Below are 26469 nucleotides of genomic sequence, written 5' to 3' on the forward strand. Positions count from 1 at the left end.
GTAACATCGATTGTGCCCCAAAGCCTGCGGTGGTCCTCTAGGAAGTGGAGTTATGCTACCACCAGAACATAGCTGTGGCGTAGGAGCCTGAAACCATCCCCCTGGCAGCTCAGGGCCTCCTTGGCTGGCATCCCAGAGCCACGTCTCTCTTATTTTTCCCTATGACAGGTTGTTCCTGGGGGTCTTCTTGCCTTCACCTCCCATTTCCTGGCAATTTCCTCCTGCCACTCATCAATTTTTTATATAATCTGAGCATTTTGTCATCGGAGCAGAGGCAATAGTGCATAAACACTGCCTTGGGTGGGCTCACTGCCCTCCATCCCCCACCAGCAGACTGAAAGCAAACCCCAGAATAGCCTGACCAAGCTTACGGGGCAGCAGCAAGGCTTAGATGCTGGTGAAGGCTGGCCTGGCCAGGGGAGGTGGCATCATCCCAGAGCCTTGCCACCTCCCCTGGCCAGGTACAATGTTCTGAGCCTACAAAAGCTGCAGCTGCTGCCCTCAAAAAAATTGAGGTTGTCCTCAATCAGTTGCCGCTAATTCATTCCCCGACTTCCCCTGCATTTCTCCCTCCCTGACACATCCATCCTTGCATTGCATCTCTTGCCCGCCATTACCCCTCCACCTCTGTCACCCCAAACTCCTCCAGCCTCCAGCTCCCTGTTTTGCAGGGTGAAGGGTCAGTGCCAACTCTGGTCCCTGTCAAGTATGGGCAAACCAAGAGGCTTGGTGGGACACAGGCCGGTCTGGGTGATGCTGATTGAGTGACTCGGGCTGCAGGAGCTGACATCCGTGGCTTGCTAGTAGGGATTTACACAGATCAAAAGATTTGTTGGGTGGATGCTGAGGGGCCATTGGGTTATTGAAAAGGAATCCAAGGTCTTTCTGTGGAGAGACAAAAATGGAAATTTTGACCTTGTCTGAAGATCAGAAATGGACTGCAGAGCCTAGTTTGACATTAATGAGCTGAGAGCAGAAGAAGGGCCTCTCTGGAGGTGCCTGCCCTTAATTTATCCATTTTCTCCCTATTAAAACCACGGCACTCCCTGGGGACGGCAGCTCCAAAGCCCATCTCATTTTGTCATTTGAATGAACTGTTTGATCTGAGAATTATTATTATTATTATTTAATATTTGACAGCTGATAATGCCTTTGGCACTCAGCCAGAGCATATGGGTGAGACAAGTCCCTGGCCCAAGGCTTTAGGACCACAATTCCAGCTTTCAGTTAGTCACAGGACACCAGAATGCTGCTCCTAATGAAAAACGATGTGACGCATATGTGGTATGAGTCATTATAATGTTAACTACTGTTACTTCAAGCCCAGACATCGCCAGGATCGCTTTCCTCCCCAAAGATGATTCATGTGCCTCATGCATGACAGTTCAGCCATTTTTTTGCTTATTCAAGTGAATTTCAATATTTTTTAAGTGTTTGGGGGGCAAAGCCCTTCTGTTCCTGTTTGCCAAGCTGAATTTCCTTAAAATGCTCACAACCAGTTTCCCAGAGGCTTAATACCAGGAAGGAGGAAAAAAGGAAAAGCTCTGAGGTCTGTGTGCACAGGGGTTTGCAACGGGACGCTCCCCCAGTGCAAGGGACGCTCCCCATCCCAGCTGTGAAGTGGAGGTTGCCCCATGGACACAGCTGCCCGCGAGCCGAGCACGAGCCCTCGGGAGAGGGCAAGGGGATGCTGGAGGGTCTGCAGGAGGCTGCAGGATCCTGCAGACAGGGATGCAACCCACCGCTGCCCCTCCTCTCAGCCAGCAAGGGGCCGAGCACGAATGGGGAAGGTCCCTGTGGTGTTTACACAGATAAGTCTTGATATCTTCTTCTTAACCCTGCCGCCCATGTTTCATCTTGGTCTTCGGCAGCCTTGTAAAGCTTTGTTTCCAGAGACTTTGCCTCCTGCCAATAGCTGAGTGAGGAGGTCCCCCAGGGCTCAGTCCGCCAGCCTCTAAAGATGCTTTATTCAGCAATTAGTCAGTGGGGGACCTGCTTTCAAGCAGGTGACTGCCACTGCAGGTAGTCGCTGTCTTTGCTGGGGTTGGACTTAAGCCTTCCGCAGCCACATCGTGGCATGGAGGCAGCCTGAGAGCCCCCAGCCGCTGTGGCTGCCCGTGTCCCCACGTGCACAGGCTGTGACACATCCTCGCTCGACACGGTCTTTTTGGGCAGAGTAGGACAACCCTGAAAAATGAGAGAGGAACAGAAAAAAAAGCAGATGAACCTTTGAGGAAGTGAAGCATCGCAGATCAGGCCCTTGTGGGATTACAGGATTGAACCCTGTTGGCTCAAAGCCAGGTGTGGGACATAGGGAATTCACTCTCTGTCATCTCCTCTCAAAACATGGCTCAATCCTTGCCCTCCAAGGCCCTGGGGACTAGTGGCTGCAGTCTGTACCAGCAGCAGAACCAGCGCTGATAGCAGGAAGGCTGAATCACGTCCATCAGCCATTGACCTCACTTCCATCCTGATTGGAGCTGGGCAAGGTTTGCCAGGCAAGCACGTGTCACAGTCTTCTATTCTTGGGAAGAATTATGTCACAGTGAAGTCTTCAGTTTATGCCCTAAATTCAACATAATAGGATGCAGAAGTGCACAGACAGGTCTCAAGCATTCTGCCCTGGCCCAAATACATCTACATTTTTTACAGCTGAAGTTCACTGAGCTTTTTTTGGTACAGACTACATGGGAGTATAGGTTTGGGGTTGTGTGGCTTTTCCCCCTTGATTTTCTTCATAACTCAGAGTTTCACGTTCAACATCAATCTCAGCTCTGACATTCAGTGACACCATCCAAACACTACATGGTTGCAGAATCACAGCACATCAGGCTGGAAGGACCATACCAAGGTTATCCATGGTAGACAGGTAGTCCCACCAGCTCAGCTTTGTTTTTTTAAGAGACTGTTGTGTTTCATAGCCAGATTTACCACAAGGCTCTGGCTGCGGGAGAAAGCAGCCAAAGCATATGGACTAGCTATTCTGGGTTTAGAGCTGCTTTGCTTTGCCAGAGCGATGCAAAGCAGCTAGACAGCACACAGGGTTCCCTTTCCTATCCCGCTCGTCCTCCAGATGTCAGCTATTTGCCTGAACACATCCCCTACGTGATGTGCATGCACCCATACACACCACCCCCTTCTCCCTCCTTGCCCCCCTTCCCATCCTTGTACATCCCACACCGCTCTGCTGTTCACCCAGCCTACACCTCAGCTGGTTCTGGTCCAGGAGCCACAGCTCTGAAGGGGTCATTTGGAATTCATGGAGGACTCTTGGTCTCATGAGGACTTGCCCTTTTCCACAATGACCTCCATGTCCCGTCATCCCAAGTGGGATGGGCATCCAAGAGACTGGAGTTTACTACGCTGTGAGGAGCCAGAGATGCTGCCACATACTTCAGGCAACCAACAAGGCTCCCTAGCTGAACCAAGAAAAAGGTCCCACTGAATGAGTCTTCACAGCACATCAACTGAGAGCTTAATTACCGCAGAATTCAGATGCTCTGAATAGCTTTCCAAAGGCACCTGCCTTCCCCCATTCATCATCTGCCGAAGAAAAGTGCCCGGCACTGGGCAGCCTGAACACTGCTCCGGCACTGCTGACAAGGGCTAGGAAGAAGAGGGATCTGCTTCGGCATGGCCGCACGAGACACTCTCAGGGTCATGGGCGATGGGGGGCAAGGCGGGGGTGAGAAGGGATTTCCCTCTGGATTTTTCTGCACTGAAGCGTTTTAGTGTTCAGCCTCCTCAGAAGCCAACATTTACTGAGAGGGAAGAAAATGACACTAATCCCAGAAGGATGCTATTCAAATATATTGCAGACACAGGCTTCTCAGGAGCTTTAACTACGCAGGAAGTTGAAGACATCTGTGTTATCAGGTGCTAATCATATCAAAGGCATGACAAAATCTGATGCTGGGTGCTATGTTTTGTAAGGGACCTGCAGCTTACGCCTTGCTTATTGCTGCCTCCTAAACAGGCAGATTTCCTCCTAAGTGCTTAAAAAGTTCATGCTGCACTCCAGGGCTTGGCACTTCACTTTTACAGAAGACTTCTTTTTTTTAACTGTATTTTTCACAACAAATGATCTGAATCTGTCTTTTAATCAAAAAACCTCAACTTATCCGTAACAGCTGAGTCACTACCAACACAGTACTGTAATATTTTTATTATTTTCTGTATCCCTCTATGAAAGCAATCTGACAGCATGTGGGGGCTTTTTTTTCCTCACCACTGTACATTAACCAGATGGTTTTCACTCTATTGTCCACAGATACACCCACATCTTTTTTTTCCCTTCATGCTTCCAGTTAATTTAGAAATCACTAGTGATTATGAAACGTTGAAGTTGTTCCTTCCAATATGCTTTACCTTCTCCTTGTCCACGCTTAATTTCCTCTCCCATCACGCTGCCCAATTAATTAGCTTTGGCTGATCCCTCTGAAGCTTCTCTCTCATCTCTAGATTTCACTAATCTGATCATTTTTAATAGCTGCAAATATAACTTTAATCTGTTCAGTGCTCCCCCCAGTCATCATAAATAGGTACTTAAAATCCCCCCACTTATTTTGCTGGTGCAAGGGGCACCGAGTGCCCCTGATGAGCGGGTCCTGCCTAATGTCCTCTAGTCCCACTGATGCAGCCACCTGAGCGGCAATGTCCAGTCGTCTCAAGTGTGATTTTTTTCCCCTTACATCATGTCTCTGCTTTCTGTTTCTGCTTCTTTGAGGATGCTCTGCAGCTGAGTCCTCACCTTCGCGGAGGCCTTCCAGTTATTGGGAGTTTCAGTAGTTTCTGTCCCTTTCTGGTACGAAATCTTTCATCTCAGCTCTCTGCTTGCAACTGTTTGGCAGGAGTTCAGGCTTTCAGTCTCGAGTGATCTGGGGTTTTTTTGGCTGTCAATAAAGTAATGTTACCAAATTTGTCGTGGCATATTTATCTGTTGCTATGTCTGTAGTTAGATGAAGCATGTGAAGCTCAGGACATATTGGCAGGGTGGTTTTAATGTTTGCGAGAACATAATCAAAAACAAAACCCCACCTTCCCGTGCGAGGCAGCCCTGAAACACAAGCACAGCCTTTTCCTCGCGTATTTTATGTCTATGGCAACATTTTTTCTAATTATTTTTTGAAGAGGGGCATCATTTAGCTGGTGTAACAAGTCCAATGTGATAGTGCCTCAGCTAATATTTAATGTAATGAGATCTCATTTCCTTCTGCTGGATGGGCTCTTGCCAGAGGTCTCTCTTCCAGCTGAGAGCAAAGGGCCATTTCGATATCCATTTTCCTTTCATTCATCCCAGCAGATGCATAAATACAAGAAGAAGTTTCAGTGGAGCAGGAGGCTCTGTGCATTTTGCTGCACTCCCTTCAGAGCCTGTCCCTTTTCCTTCTCTGGGCAGGAAAGTTTCCGACCGGCAGCTTATCCTCAGTGCCCCGGAGGTAGTCCATCTCTGACTGACTCTTCTAGGTCACACAGGCCTTTTGCCTCGTGTCACCTCCCAGAGACACTGCCCCTCTCCAATCTGGACTGAATGGCTGCAGTTATAAAAGCAAAGCCCCAAACCAAATTGCTTAGGCTGGTTTTCGCCATACCTCCATAAGCACTAGCATGTACATATAATATCTGTGCACGCATACATTTCTCTCAGAGCTGCCCGAGGTTGGGGAGACTTTGATTTGGGATGCTAATGTCGCCTTATCTTCGTTAAAGCAGGAGAAACAATGCTGCAGCTCTGCTGCTAAGCAGTGTATATATAAAAGTTGGTAAGGGCTAATCCCCCACCCCGCCGGGCAATCGTAGCGCCTGCGTGTCAATCCAGTGATGTGTGCGGCCCCGGTGAAGGACGGAGCAGCTGCCCCAGGCTGACAAAAGCAGCCAGCAGGGACTGTGCAGGGGCAGCTGTGGCCGAGGTGACCATGCATACCGCGGTGGCAGTGCTGCCTCTGTCAGCCATCCTCCCTGCTTGCCCACTCACCTTCTGCCGGGTGCCTTGGCACCTTGGCATGGCGTAAAGCCAAGGCAGCTCTCTGGGCCTTGGCAAGCCATGGATTAAGATGCTTCATCCAGCGACCGAGTTTTAATTTCAGGCTCCCCCATGGCACAGAGAGAAGGGGTTTCAAGCCCACATCTTGCTTCCCTTCACCTCCACAGCCCCTCCAGCCTTGCCAAAAGGCTGTCCGTGTGTGATGAGGCCCTTGTTGTTTGCCTTTAATTAGCGCATGCTGGCTGGACAGGGCTGGACAGGGTCTGATAACTGAGGCAAACAACAGGACCGGGAAAGCGGGCAGCCAGTGGCAGGCTGCACTCCAGCTGACCACATCCCCACGGGCTCCCAGGGACACGAACAGGACCCTTACGGGGACTTTCACCCGGGGAAGGCGATTGCCGCGAAACCTCCTTGTTCCCAGCCATGCAACAGCAAGTCCCACTGCATCCCCTGCTTCCTCACAGGGCTGCAGCTCACCCCACGCCTACACAGGACTGGGGACCTGGGCCCTGCTTGCAAACACCCCAAAGTCCTGGGCTGTGCATGGCCAGGGCTTTGCTTCACACCTGCTGGGAGTTTGGCTGAGTTGGAGTTGCTGGAGTGGAAGGGGCCACTACAAGTTGTCTACTCCGACCCTGTGCCCCAAGGCAGAGTGTCACGTGCTGAGGTCATTTCCAAAGGATGCCTCTAACCTGGACAGAGAGACCTCAGATGATGGAGATGCCAAACATCCTTTGCTGCATCGCAAGCCCTTTCCTGTCTGTCCCACTTCCTAGGGACATGGGGATGGACTATTGCCTTCTCAGACCCCCTCTCAAGCTATGCGGGCTGGGTCTGGCCAACAGGGACACCTTTTCCCTGGGGATCACTCTGTTCATAGCAGCAGCTCTGTGCTCCGGCTGACATCCTGGAAGACAGTCTCCCAGCTGAGGCCTCCAGCCTGGGGCTAGCATTTTGGGCTCACATCCTTCCCAGACCTGCTGGGGGATGCCACCAGCAGGACATGTGGATCCCCCCCAGGGAGGGAAAGCTGGCCAGCTGTCACTGGTTCTTTGGGGAAGGCAGGTGCTTTGGTCCATCATTAGCCCACATAATCCAGCACTTTTGGTTTTGCAAAAGGATCTCACTGCTGCTACTGGAAAGATGTGCACCGCTCTGGGAGCCAGAGCAGAGGGGAGGCTGCCCTGCCATCTCCTCTCCTAGCCAGAGCCCCAGCCCCTCCGGGAATGGGACCTCAGGACCGGCCTGCCCCGGCACATAACCCGTCACCCATCAGTTCAGCACCTGGAAGAAGCTGGGAGGTGTTGGAGACCAGCCTGGACCTCCAGAAATGTGTGTTGTGCTGAGAAGCCACAGTGTGGTCCTGAGGGCTGCAGGCTGCGAGGGGTGACTGCTGGGTAGTGTGGATGGTGGGCATTGGTGGCTGTGGGTCACACCTGGGTCTGCCTGGCAAGGTCTGCTCCTGGAAGAGCAGCACTGGGGATGGGCGAAGGCAGGCAGCTCTCTGCCCGCGCTCGAGCAGGTCACCCTGGCTGGACCAGGCTTCAGCCGTGTGTGTATCTGCTCGCAGTTGTCCCCGTACTGGGTGCTCCTGAGCTGGGGGAGCTGCTGGGGGGGTACTTGGGGAGGTTAGGAGCAAGCGGGGAGACAGTGCAGGACCTGGGGAGCTGCCGGAGTGTGGGGGAGCAGCACGGGCTCCCCGGGGCATTACCTGGGCTGCGGGGGGTGGTGCAGGAAGGACGGACTGCGGGGGTTGCGGTGTCGACTCCCGCTGTGCTGGTGCAAATCCGGATTAACTCCACTCACGGGAGTGATGCCCAGGTGGGTGTGAGGCAAATCAACATCGCACCCGCGTCCTCACGGAGCAGGGCAGAAAAATACCTGGCTGAGCCGGCAAGCGAGCTGCCTGCCCCTGGGATGCAGCACCCAGGCCGGGCTGCCTGAGCCCTCAGCACGGGCTCCGGCAGGAAGAAATCTCATTGACCCTTTTCCTTTAAACTCTGCTTGCCGGCGCTGGGTCTTTCCCTGGCTGGGGGAGCGGGAAGGGCTGTGCCCTGGGCAGCGGAGGGAGCAGAAGAGAAAGGAGAGACTTTCCGCCTTGTTACCTAAACCAGCGGGAGAAGAAATCATGTCGGGCGCCGGGGAGCGGCGGCGACGCACAGCTCTCATTAGCGAGCCCTAGGAGCCGGTGGCAGCAGAGCCAGCGTGCCAGAGCTAGGGGAGGCAGCGAGCGGGCGCGGGGTCTCTGGACGCGAACGTGAAGTACGGCTTCGCTGCAGCTAGAGGGCTTCGCCGCTGCTGCACAGCCCCGTGCGGATCCTGGTGCGCTGCCGCACACCCCGGCACCGGCTGGGGCTCCGCCGCGCCGCTCCCCGCCGCTCCCCGGCAGCCCGCGGCCGGGCCCGCCGCAGGGCCGCCGGACGCCCACCCGGGCGGCGGGCCGCGGCGTGCCCCGCAGCCGAGAGCCGCCGCCGGCCACGGCCATGCCGGCCGCCGCCGCTCCGCTCCTGCCGCCGCCGCTCCAAGTTGGCGGGTGAGCCCTTCCTCGACACGCAGGTAAGGACCCGCGCTCCACTCCGGGATGGGGGCATCCCCGCTCGGAGGCGGGCGGGTGGCTCTCCTGGGGCGTCCGGGCGCTCGTCCCCGGGCTGTTCCCGCGGGGCGGCGGCAGGTCCCCGGGGGAAGCCAGCCCGGCGCCAAGCTCGGGTTGGCCCGGGGGGGGGGGCAGAAAACGTGTCGGGGGCTGTAAAGACGACAGGCTGCAGCCTGGAGAAACCAGGACAAAATTACCTGATCGGAGGCTCTGGGGTGGGCCAAATGTAAGCATTTCGGCAAAAGTTTTGGAGGCCGGATACGTCAGAGCAACTGCAATGGCCCCTTGGACCCAGGCGGCCATCGGGGCTCCCTCCCTGGGAGGCACCTCAGCCGCCGGCTGAAGTTTGGGGGTTGTTTTCCTTCTGCTGAGGAGCTTCAGCAGCCGGCGGGAGCCACCCCGCCGCCGGCCACCCCGGGTGCACATCCTTGGGATGTACCCGGGCGGGGGAATGGTCCGGGGACTTCGGTCGAGAGGGCTATTGCCAGCGCCGTGAATTGTGCCAAGGAACCGACTCCCCTGAACAGCACCTTCTCCCTATAGTCCTGCGGACGCCCTCCCGGCTTGTGTCTGGGGGGAGAGCCGAACGTTCAGGAGTTTCAAAGGGCAGCGCTTTCTGTCTCTGCCCAGTGCCTGTTTATAATTCCTTCTCCGAAGCTGCTGCGGGTTTCACAATAGCTGTGCTGTTCTCCCCAAACCCACTTTACTGGGCTGCCTGCTTTGCTTCTGAAAAAAATAAATTCCCTTTTCATGAGCTCGGGGTCTGCCACCAGTAGAAACCTTTTTCCCAGGAGGAAAGTAGCACTATGTAAACACCAGGGATAACTAGAGGAGCGGGGTCTGAGCCTGCCTGCAACGCACAAGGAAAAAAAAGCCTCGGTCTCTGGGGGATAATCACTGGTTACTTTGTAGGCTGTCAGGAGAAGGAATTACCCAAGCCAAAATGTAGTGACTGCATTTCTCCGGCAAAAGTTTCTTGTGTCATGAAAATGGCTGGCAGAGCTAAAGCTTTGGGGAGCTGAACCCACTTCACTTCGGCTCCCTCAACCACCGTCAGAGGCAGGTAATAAACACCATTATTAAAGAATGAGTAATTTGCTGCAGCTCCAGCACAGTGAATTTGTACAGCAGATCCCTGCTTTTGCGTGGTACCCAACCCCTCCCTGCCCTCGGCCCAGCCTGCAGACATCGCCATCACTTGTGGAGAGGTGACCAAGTGCTTGGCAAAAACTTGCCCATTAAAATCCCCCTCTGCCACCTCCAAGCTGGCTGGAGCAAGCCCCAAAGGGGCCAGTCCTGCCCGGCCCGGCAGCCTGCGGCAGAGCAGCCTGTGGGCTGTAGGGAATGGCCCCCCAACACGGACGTGGGCACTTCAGCCCCTTGTGGTTCGGCTGCCCCTTTCACGGCCCCTCTGCGTGGGATGGGATGTGCTCGCAGCTTCCCAGGAGCATCCTTGATCTCAACGGGCAGCCTGAAGCTCTGCCCTTCCTGCCCCCCGCTCTCCCTGCTGGGTGCCCCTGGTGCCACCCTGTCCCCATCAGTGTTAGACCCCGGGCACTGATACACTGTGTCCCTTCCCCAAGTCTCTCTTACCCCTTCATCACCCTCCCTCCATTTAATATCCATGCTTGGCATTGTTTTCGGGCTCCTATGGTCTCTGAATCAGGCAAATTTTGGCTCTTTTCTGCCTATTTTCTAAAGCCCTGTACCCAAGCCGGGGACTGGCAGGCACCACTTGCAGGATGCAGCTCTTCTGCTGCTTTCAGGGCGTAATTTCAGGCAAGGTCTTCAGCCAGTATTTCTCTATCTGTAGAATTAGAGATGGGCAAATGATTGACTTTTCCAGCTGGAGGGCCAAACCACAGCATTAGAGAGGGGAAAAAAAAAAAGTCCATTATAGATTTCCTCCAAATTGTCTTTCTGTTGCTGCTTCTCTGTCAAGTGAAAAAGGCAGCAAACCAGCCCAAATGCTTTGCTCAGCCTGGAAGGGAAAGCTCCACTGATCCCCAGTGGTTTTTGGGTGCCTCACTTAAACGAACACTTCAGGTATCATTTGAAAACCAGGGTCGGTCACAGGATTTGTCCCCAAGCTCTATATCTGGAAACTCAACTGTTGGCGTGGAAAATTGGCCTGGGGCACTTGTGCGCCGGCTCAGAGACACAATGCCACTTGTGGCAGCCACGCTGGTGCTGCTCCTGAGCTGGGTGAAAGTTTCTCTGCAAATCCTCCCATCTCCCCGGGGCCTCCAAGGTGGCAGGGCAGGGTGAGACGGCGGGTGCTGGGGCTCGTCCCCATGCAGCACGGACACACTGGGAGGGAAGCACCGTGAGCGGGATGTCCTCGCTCAGCCCGCGTGGGACCACTGATGCTGCTCACCCAAAGCAGAGCCACCTCCCGCCATGTGCTACGCCTCCAGATGGGTGCAAGCAGCAGCCTGAGCCGTGTCCCAGGAAGGGCTGATCTGGGTCCAGTGGTGACGTGGGCAGGAAAGAGAAAAGGGCCAGGAAGAGAGGGAAAGCATCCATACAGCAAAGGCAGGAGCAACCCAAAGGGTCCCTCAGCAAGGCATGGTTGGGACTTGACAGGGCCATGGAAAAGAAAATGTGACATCGTTTTGTAGCATCTCTTTCCATACAATATGTAAGAAAATATAGCACCATCCTCTGCACATTCCTGTCCCCCTGGGACTGAGGGCACATCTCCACCTGACGATTCAATTTCTTTGGCAATAACAAATATGAAAGAGAGGCTCAGCATTTGTTTTGGATTGCACCTATTGACCTGGGTGGTAATTTAACACCTTGAAGTTTGTCTGAGTCTGCAGACGTTGGCCAGAGTGGGAAGAGAGCGATCCACTTATTCGCTGGACCAGGAGATCAGCTTACTGCTGATACATACAGGCTATGTTTGGAAATTTAGGCTTTGGAAAAGTAAGCTAGAAAGGTGTCATCTCCACAGAATAACTTCATTTTTAAAGAGAGAACAGATCATTGGCAAATGAATTAAACATCTGAACTGTAGAAGAGCCCAGTGAATCCCCAGGAGAATCAGGCCACAGTAAGCAATGTGGAAATAGCCCTGAGCTGCAGGCAGGCAGACGGTGGATAAAATAAACAGGACGGTGGGGAAAGGAGAGTGCCAGCATGCGCTAGCCTTCAGGGTGGTTATGAATCATTTGAGTACGGATATGTTTTAAACAGAGACAAATGAGCAGTCCTTAACAGCCGCTTTACATTGCCAGCTTCGATTGATAGGAGGGTGATTTGCAGAGAGATGCAAGGATGGAGATAGGTGTTGTGGCTAAGCTGCTCTATCAGCAAGCCACAGCTGCAAAGGGGAGGACATCTCTCTCTCCCCCCCGATGCCTGCTGCCAATCATGTGCTATGTCCCTGTCCCCATCTTGGGTCTCGGCCGGTGCGGGTCTCCCACCTGGCAAAAAGCCAGGTCCTATCTGCCATATCACTTTCGTGGTGGGTGACAGGCTGTGGCAGGGAGGGCATCCTTGGGGTGCGGACCCCGGGTGTGGCCCTGGGGCAGGCTGGGCTGGAGGGCTGAGGGGCGCAGGGCTGGTCCTGGAGGGGAGCTCCCCCACAGGGTATCGCTGTTCCCTGAGGGTGATGCTCACCCTGTGACACAGGACCAGGCAGCAGAGTGGTCTGTGGGGAGGGAGCAGTGGGGAGGATGGGGTACAGGGTCCCGGGGCAGCAGCAGCCATGAAGGGGCAATGGCCTGTGAGACTTTGCAGGCAGGAGAAGAGCCTTGAAGTGGAGATGATGGGACTGGAGCAAGGAGTATGGATGAAATAGGGCAAGCTGGGAGAAGAGCATGGACCCATCTAGGATACCCACCGTGTTCAGTTCAATACTGGGTATAAATAGCGACGGAGAAAACCTGATGTGAAATTGAAGACTATAACCATTAGCATAGGAAAATCAGCCATGAGCAAAATTATAATCCGCAAGCACGAGCTTCTGTGCATCTTCCAGCAGCAGCGAGAACGTCCTGGCAATAAACGCATCTTGGGAGACCTCTGTGAGCTCTCCTGTGTGATGCTTGGTGTCCCTTTGGGCACCCCGGGCAGGGAGCCTGGTCTCTGCAAGGGTCAGGGCTGCCTCTGTGCTGGAAACATTTGTGCTTCCTGGAGCCCGGGGGTCAGTGAATTTGGCTCCCAATAGCTCTACAGGCATGGACGTTTCTAAGTAGGCTTTCTACATTGAGGGTAGGGTGCCAATGCCCTTCTCTCCAGAGAGCAGCCTTAGGGTATTTCCTTAGGATGATTCTGAGCTGAGGAAGAGGAGGCTGAAGCCTGGACCCAGGCTGAGCTCGTGTTTTCCCAGGCCAGTGATTCGGATGCTGCAGCAGGCGGGGGAAGTCACTCTCCCCTGACCCCGGGCTGGCATTTTGTGGCCGAGATGAGCAGTCAGAGCCTGACAGCCTCCCAAGGCGTCCTCGTCGGCTGATGCCTCAAAGAGCTGGAGACGCTGAGCAACAGCCCCAGCAGCCTCCCCTCATGGGAGTCATCGCCCTGACTTCCACTGCCTCCAAGCAACCCTGCTGGGTCCCCAAACAACCATGTGAAGAAGCCTCCAGTGAGAGCTATCAATCAGTTTTGGTTGGCATCACGTGCCCCTTTAAAGCCCCGCACTGGGGCTTGTTGAGGGCGCTGCAGGGCTGAAGGTTGTTTGGGTGCAAATCCAACAGGAGCACTCCGAGACTGAGAGGACTGCCCCAGCGTGGCCCTTGGCACCTCCAGAACTTGTCCATCCCTGATCCCGCCCTGGCCCACTTCCCCGGCACAACGCTGCCGGCCCGGTCACCTGCTCTGCTCCGCCTCAGCTGGCCACCCCGTGGCCGCCCTGCTGCCCTCCAGCACCGGGGCAGCCCCCAGGAGCAGCCCCCCTGTTGCCCCCTCTCCTCCCTGATCCCACACACCCGGGAGACCCACACCCAGGACAGCCTGCAGAGACTCCTGACCGCTGCCTTATTTACTTGTTTGTGTCTCCAGCCAAAAAAAGGGCACTGAGAGAGTCCAAACCTGCTAATTATACACCTAGCCGCCCACACGACCATGTGTTTTATTACCATCACGCTCCATGCTTCCTCCTTCCCCCCTCCCCAGCTCGGTGAGCCCTCTCCCGCTCTCCCTTGCACGAGGGGCGCAAAGGGGGGCATCCCAGCGGGCCACGTCCCGTGGCCGCATCCGAGCCGCTGAGCTCCGACTCCGGGCGGGCGCTGGGGCTCACATCAGCAAGGCCAACGCCAGCCGCGGGGTGTTGAGGCGGCCTAGCAGCGCCCAACGATTTGGACGTACAGGCGCTAGGCCCAGGCTTTGCATGCAGGCGCCGTCCCGGCCCCGCGGTGCTGTGGGATGCTCGGCCGGGAGAGGCGGGCGGGGGCCGGGGCCGGGGGAGCGGCTGGGTCTGCGTGTCGTCCCCCCCCCCCCGCCCCGCTCTCCGCGGCCCCGGGGCGGTGCGGCGGCCGGAGCGGCAGCCTGCGCTGCGTGGAGTGCCTGGGACATCTAGCGGCCACCTCTCCAAGTGCCGGGCCCTGCCGGGGGCGGGTGCCGGGCTGGGGGTCCCCGGCCGGGGATGGGGAACACGGTGGCAGCGGGCCACAGGCGCCCTGCCGGCCCCGCAGCCCCGTGGTGCCACAGCGGCGGGGCGCAGCCTGTTCGCAGGCACTCCCGCTTTGAGGTTGAGTGTTACGAGCGCGTCTTCCCCGTGTTTGGAGGCGACGGAGCTCACGCTGCTCCCCTGCTGATGCTCACGGGCAGGGTGTCCGGCCCGCTGGCACCGGGGCTGGGGACAGGGCGGTGGGAGAGCCCCCAGCCCTGCAGAGCCCCTGGTACGGCTCCTCCAGAAAGCAGCCCGGCTCTCCCCTGCCAGCCCCGGGGATGGATTTACTGTTTCTTACCATTAGGAGCAACGCCTTAGCTCTGAGCACAGCTGGGTCGAAACACTGCTGCAGAGAAACATTTTTACCAGGGAGAATAAAGACTCGATTTCCACCTGGAAATTGCCCAATTTGACTTGCGAACCTTGAAAAGCAGCCCATCGCATCCCAATTCTCAGAGCAATTTAGTCTCTGTTGGAGCCAGGAGCCCATTGCCGAGGCACTGGCTATACCTGTCAGGAGATCAGAACAAGCACTTTATTCACTCCTTTCCAGCTCTGTCAAACCGGCTGCAGCAAAGTTGTGAATTAGATGAATCACGAACACCTCAGCTATCCTCCCTCTAATCCACATCCACGGACTCTGTCACCTCCTTCCTTCCTTCCCGGTCCTCACCAACTCTTTCCCCTCCAGCAGCTCCACAATCCCTTTCTTCTCCATCCCGGTGGCCGGGGCCCACCTCTCTGCCTGGCTCAGACGTCACTTTGCTTCCCCTGCCTTGTGCCTCTTGCCCACCATTTCCCTTGCCACTGCTGTCCCTGCCGTACCCCTTTGCTTCTCTGGGTACCACCTCTGCCAGCCCCATCAGGGCTGTCATGCCCCACCACCCTCCTCTCCTGCCCCATGCTGAGAGCTGCCTCCCCCACACCACCTCCCTGCCCCTTCCACCCCCCGGCCACCTCCTCCTGCCGCAGCAACATTTCCCAGGACTGGTGAAGGCTTCGTTACACCCCAGGGATGAACAGCCCCCACTCTGCACACTGCTGCTACACCCGAGGCAGGAGCAGTGGTGTGGAGACGAGCACCTGCAGGAGGGCTTGAATGTTGGCCGGAGCGTGACCGCTTTCAGCAGCCATGTCTGCGGGGATGATGAAAGCGCTTCCTTCTCCCCTTGAGCTGTGCTTCACCCTGCAGGGCTCAGGGCTGGGATGCGGCAGGTATCCACGCTGCTGTGCGGCCTCCTAGGGCTGAGGGAGGGGTTGGTCCGCCCCTGCCATTGTCCACAAGTCCTCACAGCCCTTCCTTCATCCCCATATTCCCTCTCCAGAATGCCAGCTTGCCTCCCTGTGATGCTCTGCCCTTGCTTCTCAGCAGCCTTTGTGAGCTGGTTTTCTCTTGGGCAGAATCGCAAGCTTGGCTGCCCAGAGGTAGAGGTACTGTGCCCTTGCAGGACTTAAGCCTCTGCCTAGAAGCCCCAAAGCACCTCCTGAGAGCTTCCAGAAGGACCTGGGCTCTGGGAAGGGTGCTAGCCACATCTCCCGTGCTTTTCTGCTCCATCAGGAGCTGGCCCACCTCTGTCCCGGGGCTATGGCAGCTGTACCTGGCCGTGATGCTGCTTCCATCAGCCAGGTCAGAAACAGGCATTTGCACTGTCCCCTGCCCTCGGACCAGCCAGGGCACGGCAGGGCAGCGGGGCACCACTCCCCGAGGGCACAGGCTTCCCTGGGTGCTGTCCTGAATTGGAAAGCCTTTGGCCAGGATGGGCTAACCTTCTCACTCAGGAGTCTGGGGACATGCAACGCAGCCGCAACCTGCTAATGAGCCTGGGAAGCAAGGCAGAGTGTTTGCTTGACAGGGCAATTAAATGATGATTGATTCCTGGAACAGCTACTTAATTCATCATTAACTGGGCTTATCATAGCCAGCATCTGTGCTGAGGGTCTCTCTGAGGGCTGTGCTGCTGCTGGCGGGGGTGGCCGGTGACCTCAGCACCTCTCATGTGGGCTGAAAACACTCAGGATGGTCCCAAGGGGGACCTGGACTGCCCCAGGGGATGCGATGTGGAGGTGAGATCCGTGAAGCACAAAGCTAAATTTGCTACCTCTTTATTTTCATGCCTTATTTTGGCTCCTTTTAGCCAGTACTCGCCTTGAGAAGCTGAGAGTACACAACATAGTTGTGCATTTCCCACTCTGCTGGGGACCGCTGCAAGCAGCTTGGGGACCATGGGGGGCCCTGCCCCACCAGGTGGTTACAGGAGCAGCCGTGCAGTGGGGGAGGCAGTTCGTTAGGGAGGCAGCAGCTGTTAGTGTTGGCGGTAGGGCTGCAGCAAGTCCAGTTCAATCAGGGCACTGGAGTCTGCCTCCTCCCAGGTGTGCCCTCCCCCGGGCTCATGTTGTGCATGTACACTTGTATGTATGCATCCTCCCTGTGCACTTAACAGCATCTCGCCGCCGTTACCTGCTGCCAGTACTGTCCAGACTAGCCCTGTGGAGCTGATGGATATGCACGCTATCCATTCATGCTGGTAACGAGGACAGAGAATGGCCACTCTTTGCCAATTTTGTCTTTTACAGCTTCCTTGCTTTCACCTGCTGGTTTCATTCTTCTTCCCCCAAGCCTGGTTATTACCAGGCTTACTTTATTACCAGGCTTACTTTATTACCAGGCTTACTTTATTACCAGGCTTACTTTATTACCAGGCTTACTTTATTAAGTCCCTGTGTGGCTAAATTCACTGTAGGATCCAGATAATCCAAATGGGGTTTGGGGATGATGGCAGGGCTGGTTTGGCTCTGTCCTTCCCTGCGCGTATGCGTGTGGGGCTGGTCTTCACCCTCCCTGCCATTCCCTCTCTAATATCATCTCTAGAGGTTTGACGGCCCTCGTCTCTACCTGCAAACCCAGACCGTTTGGCACACGCAAGCACGCGTGCTTGCGCACACAGGTGCAGTCTCTATGTGATGCAGTGATCTTGGTGACTAAGGAGTGGGAAGCATCTCTAACCCCTCCAACACTGGGACTCTTCACATCAGCTATCAGAGAGGGAGGTTCCAGCCTGGCTGCTTTCCAGCAGGGCTGAGCACACTGCTGTAGGCACGCTGTGACGCTGGCCCTCGGCATCCCCTCCCCACTGCTGAAAAATGCCCAGACCTGGTGCTAGGGCTGCACTTGGTGGTCCCTTTGCCTATTTATGAGAAGCGCAGTGAGATCTCCTTCTGCACTTTTCCCCTCATCCCTGCAGCCCTGTTACTGCCCTACACTGCTCCCAGGGAGAGCATCCTCCCCAACTCCTGAGAGTGGAAGGCAGCAGGAAAACAGAGTTTAGTACAGGTAAAGCTTTTATAATCCCAGAGAGTACAAGACTAGCATGGACTAAAATCTTCTAGCTGTAGCCCTGCCCTGTCCACACTTTGTGCAGTACAGCAGCCTCCATGGTCCTGGCCCTGCTCTAAGGACAGCTCCAGGGCAGTCTGAGGGACCAGAGAGGTTTGGGCTCTCCCTGCTCCCCTGGGGCAAAGCCTTCAGCCCTGCCCAGCTCACATTCGCAGAGACTTTCCCATGTTTCAGCAGTATTTTCCTGCTGCTTCTTTTGCTACCCACACTGTTACTCTTCCAAGGTGTGTTCACCCTGGGATATTTGCTACCTGCAAGCCCTCCTTGCCTCTTCCCCCCAGCCGAGGTCAGCCAGCCATCTGCTGCCAGCCGGCCCCTTTAGCATCCTTCAGGATGCCCAAAGTCAGCAGAGTCCGTGTCCAGCAGCAGTTCAGCTGCATCGACACGCTCTTCCCACCCTGGTCTGTGATACCTGCCGCCTCCCAAACTGCCTTTTAGGTTTCCAATTCCTCCCATCTCCTTTCCCTTCTTCTTCTCCCTATGCTCTGAGTGTTTCCCAGCGCTTGCTGCTGTGAAACATATGGCTTTGCCACACAGCTCTCCCGCTCCTCTAACCCGCTGCCGAAGACCTGAAGTGAGCAGAGCAGCAATCTCCACGTCGGCAGCACCCGCTGCCTGATGGCCGGCAGCCTGCCCACAGCCTGTCTGCTGGCGTTTCTCAGTGCATTTGGAGCCTGCTCCCTCCGGCAGCTCCCCGCAATATCCCATCCTTCCCTACCCTAGCTTGCTGCCAGAAACTTTTCTTGAGATGAGGCGTGGTTGCCCTACCAAAACTGTCAACTTTCTCTTGCTAGAGCTGGGCTTCTGCTCCTGCTTGGGCTGCTGCTCTCAAGTGACACTCAGTGACTGGTCTTTCCTTACTGTTTCATTAAAAAGCAAGACATTTTATTGGAAATCTGATTTGCATGTTGAGGTAAGCAAAGAAGAGGTTCATGCTTTCCTTGCCTGAAAACTGGGATGAAGCTTTGAGCTTCTCTGGGTCTGTGCGGGAAATAAAACCGTCTGTGCTACAAATATGCATCTCGCTTAAATATTTTGAAAATACTTAATGGCCATCTGCCGCACAAGCCATTACAGGCTTTATTAGTAAAGTGGGAGACTGCAGAAAGCAGAGAATGGTTTTGGGGAGGGAGAGGTGGAGGGCATTCACCAAAATGTGCAGAGTTTTAGCAGCGCGAGAGTGCTTTTGAATGGCTCCATTTTCCTGAGCAGCTTTCCAAAATGTGACGACTGCTGCCAAAACAAAGCCCATCGACAGGGCTGTTTAAAACCAGGTACGGCACTCAAACCTGTGCAGTATGGTAGAGTTTGGCCAAGGGGATGGGACCACTTGGGCTTTTCACTCTCTGGAGTCTTCAACTCCAACTTCTTTATTTATATTTTCTTCTTGAGGACAGATTTAAAGCCAAGGTGATGTGCCTTCTATCAGAAAGCCTAGCACACCTCGGGGAACCCTATAGCAGGCAGAAGCGTGTCTCTGCTACACAGCGTCCTGCAGAGGAGTCAGTGATGGAGGTCTCTAAGGAAGACAGGAACATTTGGGGTTGCAAGGCAATAAGGTGGCACAGTCTAGGAGCTGGGAACGTGCTAGAGAGTGGCTGTAAAACACAGGGCTCGGGTACTGAGGAGCGCAAAGTAATTGTTTCTCTCTCCTGGGGAACGCTGATATTTCACTACACATTTTCTTTGTGCCAAGGTGGGTTGGGAAGCCAAAATAGCAAACGCTCCTCTGAAGAAAAGGGGTTGAAATATTTCATCTCAGAAATTTTCATGCAAAAAAAAAAAAAAGCAGCACAAGGTTTCAGCACACTGAAATGGAGGAAGGGAGAGTAGGGGTGAATTTCCCTGAGGAAGAAACCCGTGTTGGCATTTGTAGCTGAGGATCCCATTTGGACTTGGCATTTTCTGAAGCCGGTGGCCTGGAGCCAGGGCTGCACAGCTGTCCTGTACCCAGGGGTGCAGCTGGTTTAAACAGAGCTCTGATGTGATGGGTCGTTTACTTAAATTGTAATTTCAGTGCGGACCAAACCCCATGGGGTCTACTTTTTAACCTCTATATCCCTCCGTTCCTCAATTTTCCGCATGGCTGGTTGAGCGTCCAACACTCCAAATCCTAGCCTAACACCACCTCTATGTCCTCACAGCAGCCTCCTGGTTTCCCTCGATGGCTCACTGCTTTCGCTTCAGCCCCCAGCTCAGTCTTGGAGGAGCCCTAGGAAACCTCCCATGTACCTGAAAGCCAGTTAGGTGCATGTGTAATGCCTGGAGGGCTGTAATTCACCATGCAGCTCTCCGCTTTGGGAAGTCAGGGAGGCCCCTCAAGTGGCTGTCAGCCTCTTATCTACTTCTGTGCTGTCTGTTAGGCTTTGTCGTTGCACACATTATGAGCCAGCAGAAAAGATGCAGTAGGTCCTTTCCTGTCAGGCTGCACGCGGCCATCTCAAGATGCATTATAGATACAGCAAATCCTCATCTTAATCCAGCCTGAATCAGATCATCTTGTTGCAGGGCTGCATCCTTATCTTACTACCAGCTGGGGAGAGATGAAGAGATGCTTAGTTTGCCGAGATAGCATTCAAGCCGTGGAGAGGTGGGGAGGGCTCTTGCTTTCTCCAGCATTGCCACATCTTTCTGTTCCCACTAGCCTCATCTTGACATCAGCTCTGCATGAGTGAGAGGCTTTTCCGCTCCCTTGCCTTGCTGAAATAACAGCCTCCTCCTCCCACTCTCTGCTCCCACAGGATCGCTCCCCCCCGCTGCCAGCAGCATGGAGAGCGTGCGTGAGCTCCAAAACCCGCTCTTGGCCAAGGCCAATGGGCACCTTCGCAGCAGCTATTCTTACCACCAGCATCACAGCCAGGACTACCCCAGTCATCGCTGCCAAGGGAAACTGTATTCCTACATCTTCCAAAACACTGGCGGTGCCAGGACTCACCAGCTGCTGGATGCCAGTTCCCTGCAGCTGGCTGTTGAAGCCTTGTATGGCCCCAATTTCATCCTCGTGAAGGATGAGACTGCTCTCAAGGCTAAGGACAGCAAGACAGAAAGCTGCGAGACCACTTTTATGGAAAGCAAAGAGGCTCCATCCGAAGGTCCCGATGGGCGTGAGGCGCAAGGGTCCTGCCTGGTAGAGAGCGACATCCGCATCCAAACTGTGTCCTACGAGGTGGAGGAAGAGGAGCTCCAGGAGTACGAGGTGAGCTTTGCCAGGTGGGATGGCACCAAACTCCTCCCCTGGTAACCCTGGCCATCAGCCCAAATCCTTGGTCATTTATTCTTCCTTCTTTCCCCAGAGCTTCCCCCCAGACCCTACGATCTCCTGCCTCTCCCTGTGTACCCAATATTTCTTCTTCCTCCTTATCATTTCTGCTCCCTTTTCCTCACTGCAGACCTCAGAAGGAGGTCAGCTTCCCTGAGGGCAGCCTGGCTGCATGGAGCAAAGGTGAGGTGGGGCCGTCTCTGCAGGACCCTTGGGATATGGGGACCCTTTAACAAGGGCAGCTTGCCACCGCTGTGGCACTCGAGCTAAGGGGAAATAGCAATCTTTGTATAACAGCAAAATTCATAGGCCTGATGGCAGCAGCCGAGAGAAAGCTTTATATATAAAGACAGGACAAATCCTGCAAAGGAAGAATGAGAGCTGGCAAAGCAGGCTCATGCTGCACTCTGTGCCACCCCCCAGCTCGAGCGGCAGCACAGAGGCTGGGAACATCACCCAGGACCTTAAGAAGTGGGAGCGAGTCCCCGGAGCCTGCTGGAGCTGACATCTGATGACCCAGCACAGCTCTGCTGCTTTCGGTGCCGGTGGTGTGGCCTTTTCAGATGGCAGCAGGGGCATCTCCACCTCTGCGTGCCTTCCCCACCGAGACACATCGCTTCCAGGCTGGTCTGCGGCTGGCCGAGAGGTGCCCAAAGGCAGGAGGGCTGACCGCAGGTGCTCTGAGCAATGCGCTCGCTAAGGGGACAGGACACGTCGCCCCCATGATAGAGGCTCCAATTCAACCGCTTTCCCTCACTTGCTAAATTAGTTTAGCAGGATATCGATCTCCTAGTCCCTAATGGGGATAAGGCACTTTGTTTAAGTTTGTTTAAGCTGACAAACAGCCAGTTCTGCCAAAGCTGAAGATATTTCAGTTTAAGACTATCTATCTCCCAGGGAAATCCCAGACCCCCAGCAAGCGAGCTCAGCATTTGCTCTGGCAGGGAGCCGAGAATCCACTCCGCTCCTGAATTTGGTGAGCTACATTTTTTCTCATCAAACCAGGCTGAGGAGGCTAAAATATTTTTGAAACTCATTCCTTGAATTTGCAGGTGGGAAACATATGAGAATATGTGAAAGGGCCAGGAGAGAGCAGGAGCTGGGAGGAGAGGGGCTGGGATGCAGCCTGCAGGGCGACACGGGGAGGTGGGCATGTGCTGAATCCATCTGGTTTTGCAGAGCGACTCCTCCAGTGACAGCGAAAGTGAGGATCATTTCCTGATGCTTCCCCCCCGGGACCACCTGGGCTTAGCCCTTTTCTCCATGCTGTGCTGCTTCTGGCCCCTGGGGATTGCTGCCTTCTACTTCTCCCAAGGGGTAAGAAATCCCTTTGCTTGCCTGCATGCATTGAGTGCTGGAGCAAGGGTCCTGCAAGCCACAGCAGCCCTGGAAGGGACCGGGTGCCTTTCTGGCTCTAAGGCTCATCTCTGTGCCATGCCCAGACCCCTGAGGGCTGAGGCAAAGGGTGCTCCTGGCTTCTGGATGTGTCCACAACTGCTGTGGGGTTGCAAGCCCTCCAGCGCTTGTGTGGGTTACTGGAGGTCAGGCTTTTCCTTTGGGTCTTTTGGGTGTTATTTAGGGAACTGGGGCTCCCCTTGGCCCCTTGCCCAGGTTCTCACCCTCCAGCCAGGCTCAGGAAGACGGCATTTTCCCACCTGCCCTCCCATTCTCCAGTAGGGCGAAGGTCCTACACCATGACGCAGTCGGAGGCAGCTCACACCCCGGGAGTCAGGCTGCTCTGGAGCCTGGGCGCAAAGAGGAGCCTGGTCTCCATATCACACTACAGCTCCTCTGTTGCACTTGTTCCTGCCATGCATTGGCTAAGCTGTGCGAGCCAACACCAGGGTGGCGGAGGCTGGAGAGGGTGGTGGCGCTTGGACTGCACCAGCTCAGAGGAGCTGCTGCCTTCTTGAGGGCTTAGCCCAGAGCCTGGGCTCGCTTCCATTACTGTTGACCCAGAATAATGCATGCAGAGCCAGGGGATTTACTCTACATTTGCATAGATGCTGCTGTACCAAGAATAGATAGGGGGGAGGCATTAAGAAGTTAAATCAAGAAGATAGAAACAGAAATGGAAAAGTATATAACATGAGTACCTGGCACAGAGGCGGTAAGAGGCAGGGGAAGCTTTAACTGATTAGGATCCTGAGGAGGGGCTGATTTCACATTTTTCCACATGGTGCAGGGTAGCACGGTGCACTCTCCACATGATGATGTACTTTGTGCAATTTATATTTAGCTCCATTTGCTATAACTACCACTTCCGCTCACTCATTGAGGCAAGGACCATCTTTTTATTCAGTGTCTGTGCACAGTGAGTGCCCTGATCTCCACATGGCAACTCGAACACAAATAGTAGGTAATACCAAGAGTAGCTCTGAATGCACCCTGAGCACTCAGGGAAGCTGGAAGTTGCCAGCCTGGAGAGCCAACACCCACATCTGTCTCCATCGCTGGCTCCATCAGCACTTCTATAGCAAATAGGCTTCACCTGAAAAACCCATGCAGGCAAAATCAAGTGGCGTAGAGCCAGACCAACAGGCCATGCTGTCTGGATTCAGCTCCCTGAGACTAAGCAGTACTCATTATATGTCTGTATAGGGTATATTGGTATCTAGTCAGTACCACACAGCCGTCATCCCATGCACTGATCGTTTGCCTGGTCTTACGAGGGTCCAGTGGACTGATGGACGCCTTGCTGTCTGTCCCCAGCCTTCATTAGATGCAGCGGCCAGGGAAGGGGGGCTGACTCAGTAGTGAAATGACTGCACACAGGCTAAAAGGCCGGGTTGGTACTGCTGTGACCAATGAGCATTTCTTCTCCTTTCAGACCAGCAAGGCTGTCTCCAAAGGAGATTTCCATCTGGCCAGTTCAGCTTCTCGCCGAGCTCTCTTCCTCGCCGCGCTCTCCATAACCATCGGCACAGGAGTATACGTCGGGGTGGTGGTAGCGCTGATTGCTTATCTCTCCAAAGGGGGCCACGTATAGCTGCCACCCATATATCAGTGCCGCCCTGGCCGTGGCCCTCCTGGGACTGAGCTTTCCTGCAGAGCACAGGGCGCCAGTGCCTGCAAGGGCTGCTTGCACGGCGTGACCCCGGCTTGGATGCCCTGCGCAGGCTCTTTCCCCTTTCAGACAAACAGTAGACCTCCATTTTCCCCGAGGCTGTGGGGTGCCACCATCTGACAGCAGGGAATTGGGCACCAGCTTGGCTGCTAGGACCAGGAGGAGCACATTTGCCTGCTGGAAGACGTGCAGGAGAGATGCTGCGTGCTGCTGCTGGGCTGGTGCCACCACCCTCGCTCCAGGGCCACTGTTTTCCCTCCCAGCCCCACAGCCAGGAGATGCACCGCTGGTGCCCAGGCTTGGCCCATGAAGGGGGCATGCAGGGAGAAGAGGGGATACGGCACCGGGGAATGGCCCGGGAGGCTGGGGTCCTACTGAGGTCTCCAGACTCCCATGATGGGGACAACATTCTCATTTCAGTGTCATGGGGTGGCACCTGGCCCCTCAGCTGCAGCAAAGTAGGAGGACAACTGCAGCATGGACATGACCGAAGGGCACGCTCTCTGCATGCCTCTGCAGACAGACCCCTGATCCAGGGAACATCCCAGTCGCTGGCCCACCCCAGGCAAGAAACAAGGAGGAAGACAGGCTGGTGGTTGCACACCATCACTCCCATCGTTAGAGCAAGCTGGCAAAGACAACAAGGTGTTCTCTGTGTTAATAATGACTGTCATAATAATTGCAAGACGGAGTCCCCATAAGGTTGGCATCCCACAGTGCTGGGCCCTGAAAATACTTGTAATGGCAATTTCTACCCAAGAAGTGACCTGGGAGGGGTGGGGTCCTGAAGGACTCCACTCTCGGCACTAGGTCAGGGCCTCACACACAAAGAGGGATGGAAAGAAAAGGCTGACGTGAAACACAGAGCCTGGGGCAGGAGTGCTGTTTGCCAGGGGATGAGATCCAGAGAGGGGGAAGACTTGGAGGGTGCCTGACACACAGGGGTGACCCCAACACACTTCTTCCCATGCCTTGGAGAGGGGTATCTCCATCCATCCACAGGCCCTGCTGACAAGGAAATCCCATGCATCCCCACTCACACCTTACCTTTGCTAATTCGTATATTGTCAGAGGTGGGTGTGAAGGCAATGACTGCCCCAAAGAGCTGCCGTTAAAAGGCCCTGCTTCACCCCCCTCCCCAGCATCCACCTTGACCATCCCTTGCCCTGGCCATGGCTCCCCTGCTGCCTCCTTCCCCCATGCACAGGGGGCTGCAGGCAGACTCTGGGCGTCCATCACCCCCTCACCAGGGTTTCTGGGCGGGCTGCAGCTGGCTCTCCAAGAGGCACAGCATGTTCCTTGAGCTGGGTGCCATTCAAATGTACATTTCATTCTAGAGAAGCATGTTAATGTCTGCGATTGATGTTGTACTTGAGCCATGAAAGAGAGAAGCACATCAGAGACCTGTTCAGAAGCTGGTCTGAAAGTTCCCATTACGTTTTATAACATGGAAGAGCTAATAAATAAAAAAAGCAGGAAAAAAGACTGTTTATAAGGACATGGAGCTGGCTAGGGAAGAGGTGAGCTTTGCAAGAGTGCTGAGCTCACTTAAACCTGGAGGGATTTATGCAGTTCCCGAAGGAAGTTATAATCCAGCTGGTGTCTGGGCAACTCAAGAGGGAGATGTACTGCAATGTAGATCACAGCGAGCAGCTAATGCTGGAAGCGGGATGGTGATGTATGCTTTTTGCCATGTGTGGATGGACAAGTATTAGGGGGAGAGAGAGACACTGGAGCATCGTTTATGTTCACGCTGCTCTGTGTGTAGTAGAAGCATAAAATAAAATGTGCTTGAAGAGGGGCAGAAGAATATGAACATCAGGGGGGAATAAGCAGGTCTTGCTTCTGATGGTGGACAGAGACTGAATTTGCAGGGAAGGACTGGGGTGTCCAGAAGACATGAGGTGGCTTAGAGAGGAAAGATGAGGTTCACCCTCGCCCAGCAGCTGAGGGATGGTTTTCGTTCCCCTCTCCTCCGCATGCTCAGCCTTCTTGGGCATCCGTCCCTCCAAATAACCAAGCAGGACAGGAGCCCAATTTCAGGAGAGGGGACGTCCATGGATGCCCATGCAGCAGGGGCGACCAGACCCACCACTCCCCCCCAGCTCAGTGCCATCCCAGCTAAACCCCTCCCCGCCTCTCCCCCTCAAGCATCCCCAGCCAGGGGCAGGGATGAGGGGGGGGGCTCCCTGCTGATTCTGGTCCAGACAAAACCATCGGGGCTGCTGGACCAGAATCGGTAATGAGAAACTGTGTTTGCTGTGAATTTGTAATTCTGCCAGTTGGTTCCCTCCAGGGGCTGCCCTGGGTGGGGGTCCAGCAGCCCCTAGCCAACTCCCCATGGGCACCCCGGCCTCCTGCACCCCAACCCACCTCTTTGTCTTTTTTTAATTGGAGACACACAGGGAAGGACAGGGCTAAAGGGCCAACAGAATTAAAGTGTTTTCCGCTAATAGCCTGAATCTCTGATGATCTTGTCAAAGGAGGGGGGAAGGGGCTGTGCCAGAGCATCCCTAAGGGGGGAATTATGCAAATGGAGAAATTAGTTGGAAA

The 26469-nt window shown here is 54.9% G+C and overlaps 1 protein-coding gene across 1 annotated transcript; it reads left to right on the forward strand.

The window, feature by feature from the left end:
• The first annotated feature begins 8417 nt into the window (after positions 1-8417).
• Positions 8418-26371, forward strand: SYNDIG1L (synapse differentiation inducing 1 like). The gene is made up of 4 exons (XM_030007236.1): positions 8418-8542; positions 20332-20786; positions 22029-22166; positions 23680-26371. The coding sequence occupies exons 2-4, from the start codon at positions 20358-20360 to the stop codon at positions 23836-23838; spliced, it is 726 nt and encodes a 241-aa protein (XP_029863096.1). The 5' UTR covers positions 8418-8542; positions 20332-20357; the 3' UTR covers positions 23839-26371.
• The last annotated feature ends 98 nt before the right edge of the window (positions 26372-26469 follow it).

This window comes from Aquila chrysaetos, chromosome 2 (genome assembly GCF_900496995.4).
Source record: "Aquila chrysaetos chrysaetos chromosome 2, bAquChr1.4, whole genome shotgun sequence".
In the NCBI taxonomy this organism is placed as follows: domain Eukaryota; kingdom Metazoa; phylum Chordata; class Aves; order Accipitriformes; family Accipitridae; genus Aquila; species Aquila chrysaetos.

Coding starts and splice junctions, on each gene's coding strand:
- SYNDIG1L (XM_030007236.1), top strand. CDS start 20,358: ATGGAGAGCGTGCGTGAGCTCCAAAACCCGCTCTTGGCCAAGGCCAAT. Junction 20,787..22,028: donor AGGAGCTCCAGGAGTACGAG/GTGAGCTTTGCC, acceptor CTGGTTTTGCAG/AGCGACTCCTCCAGTGACAG. Junction 22,167..23,679: donor CCTTCTACTTCTCCCAAGGG/GTAAGAAATCCC, acceptor TTCTCCTTTCAG/ACCAGCAAGGCTGTCTCCAA.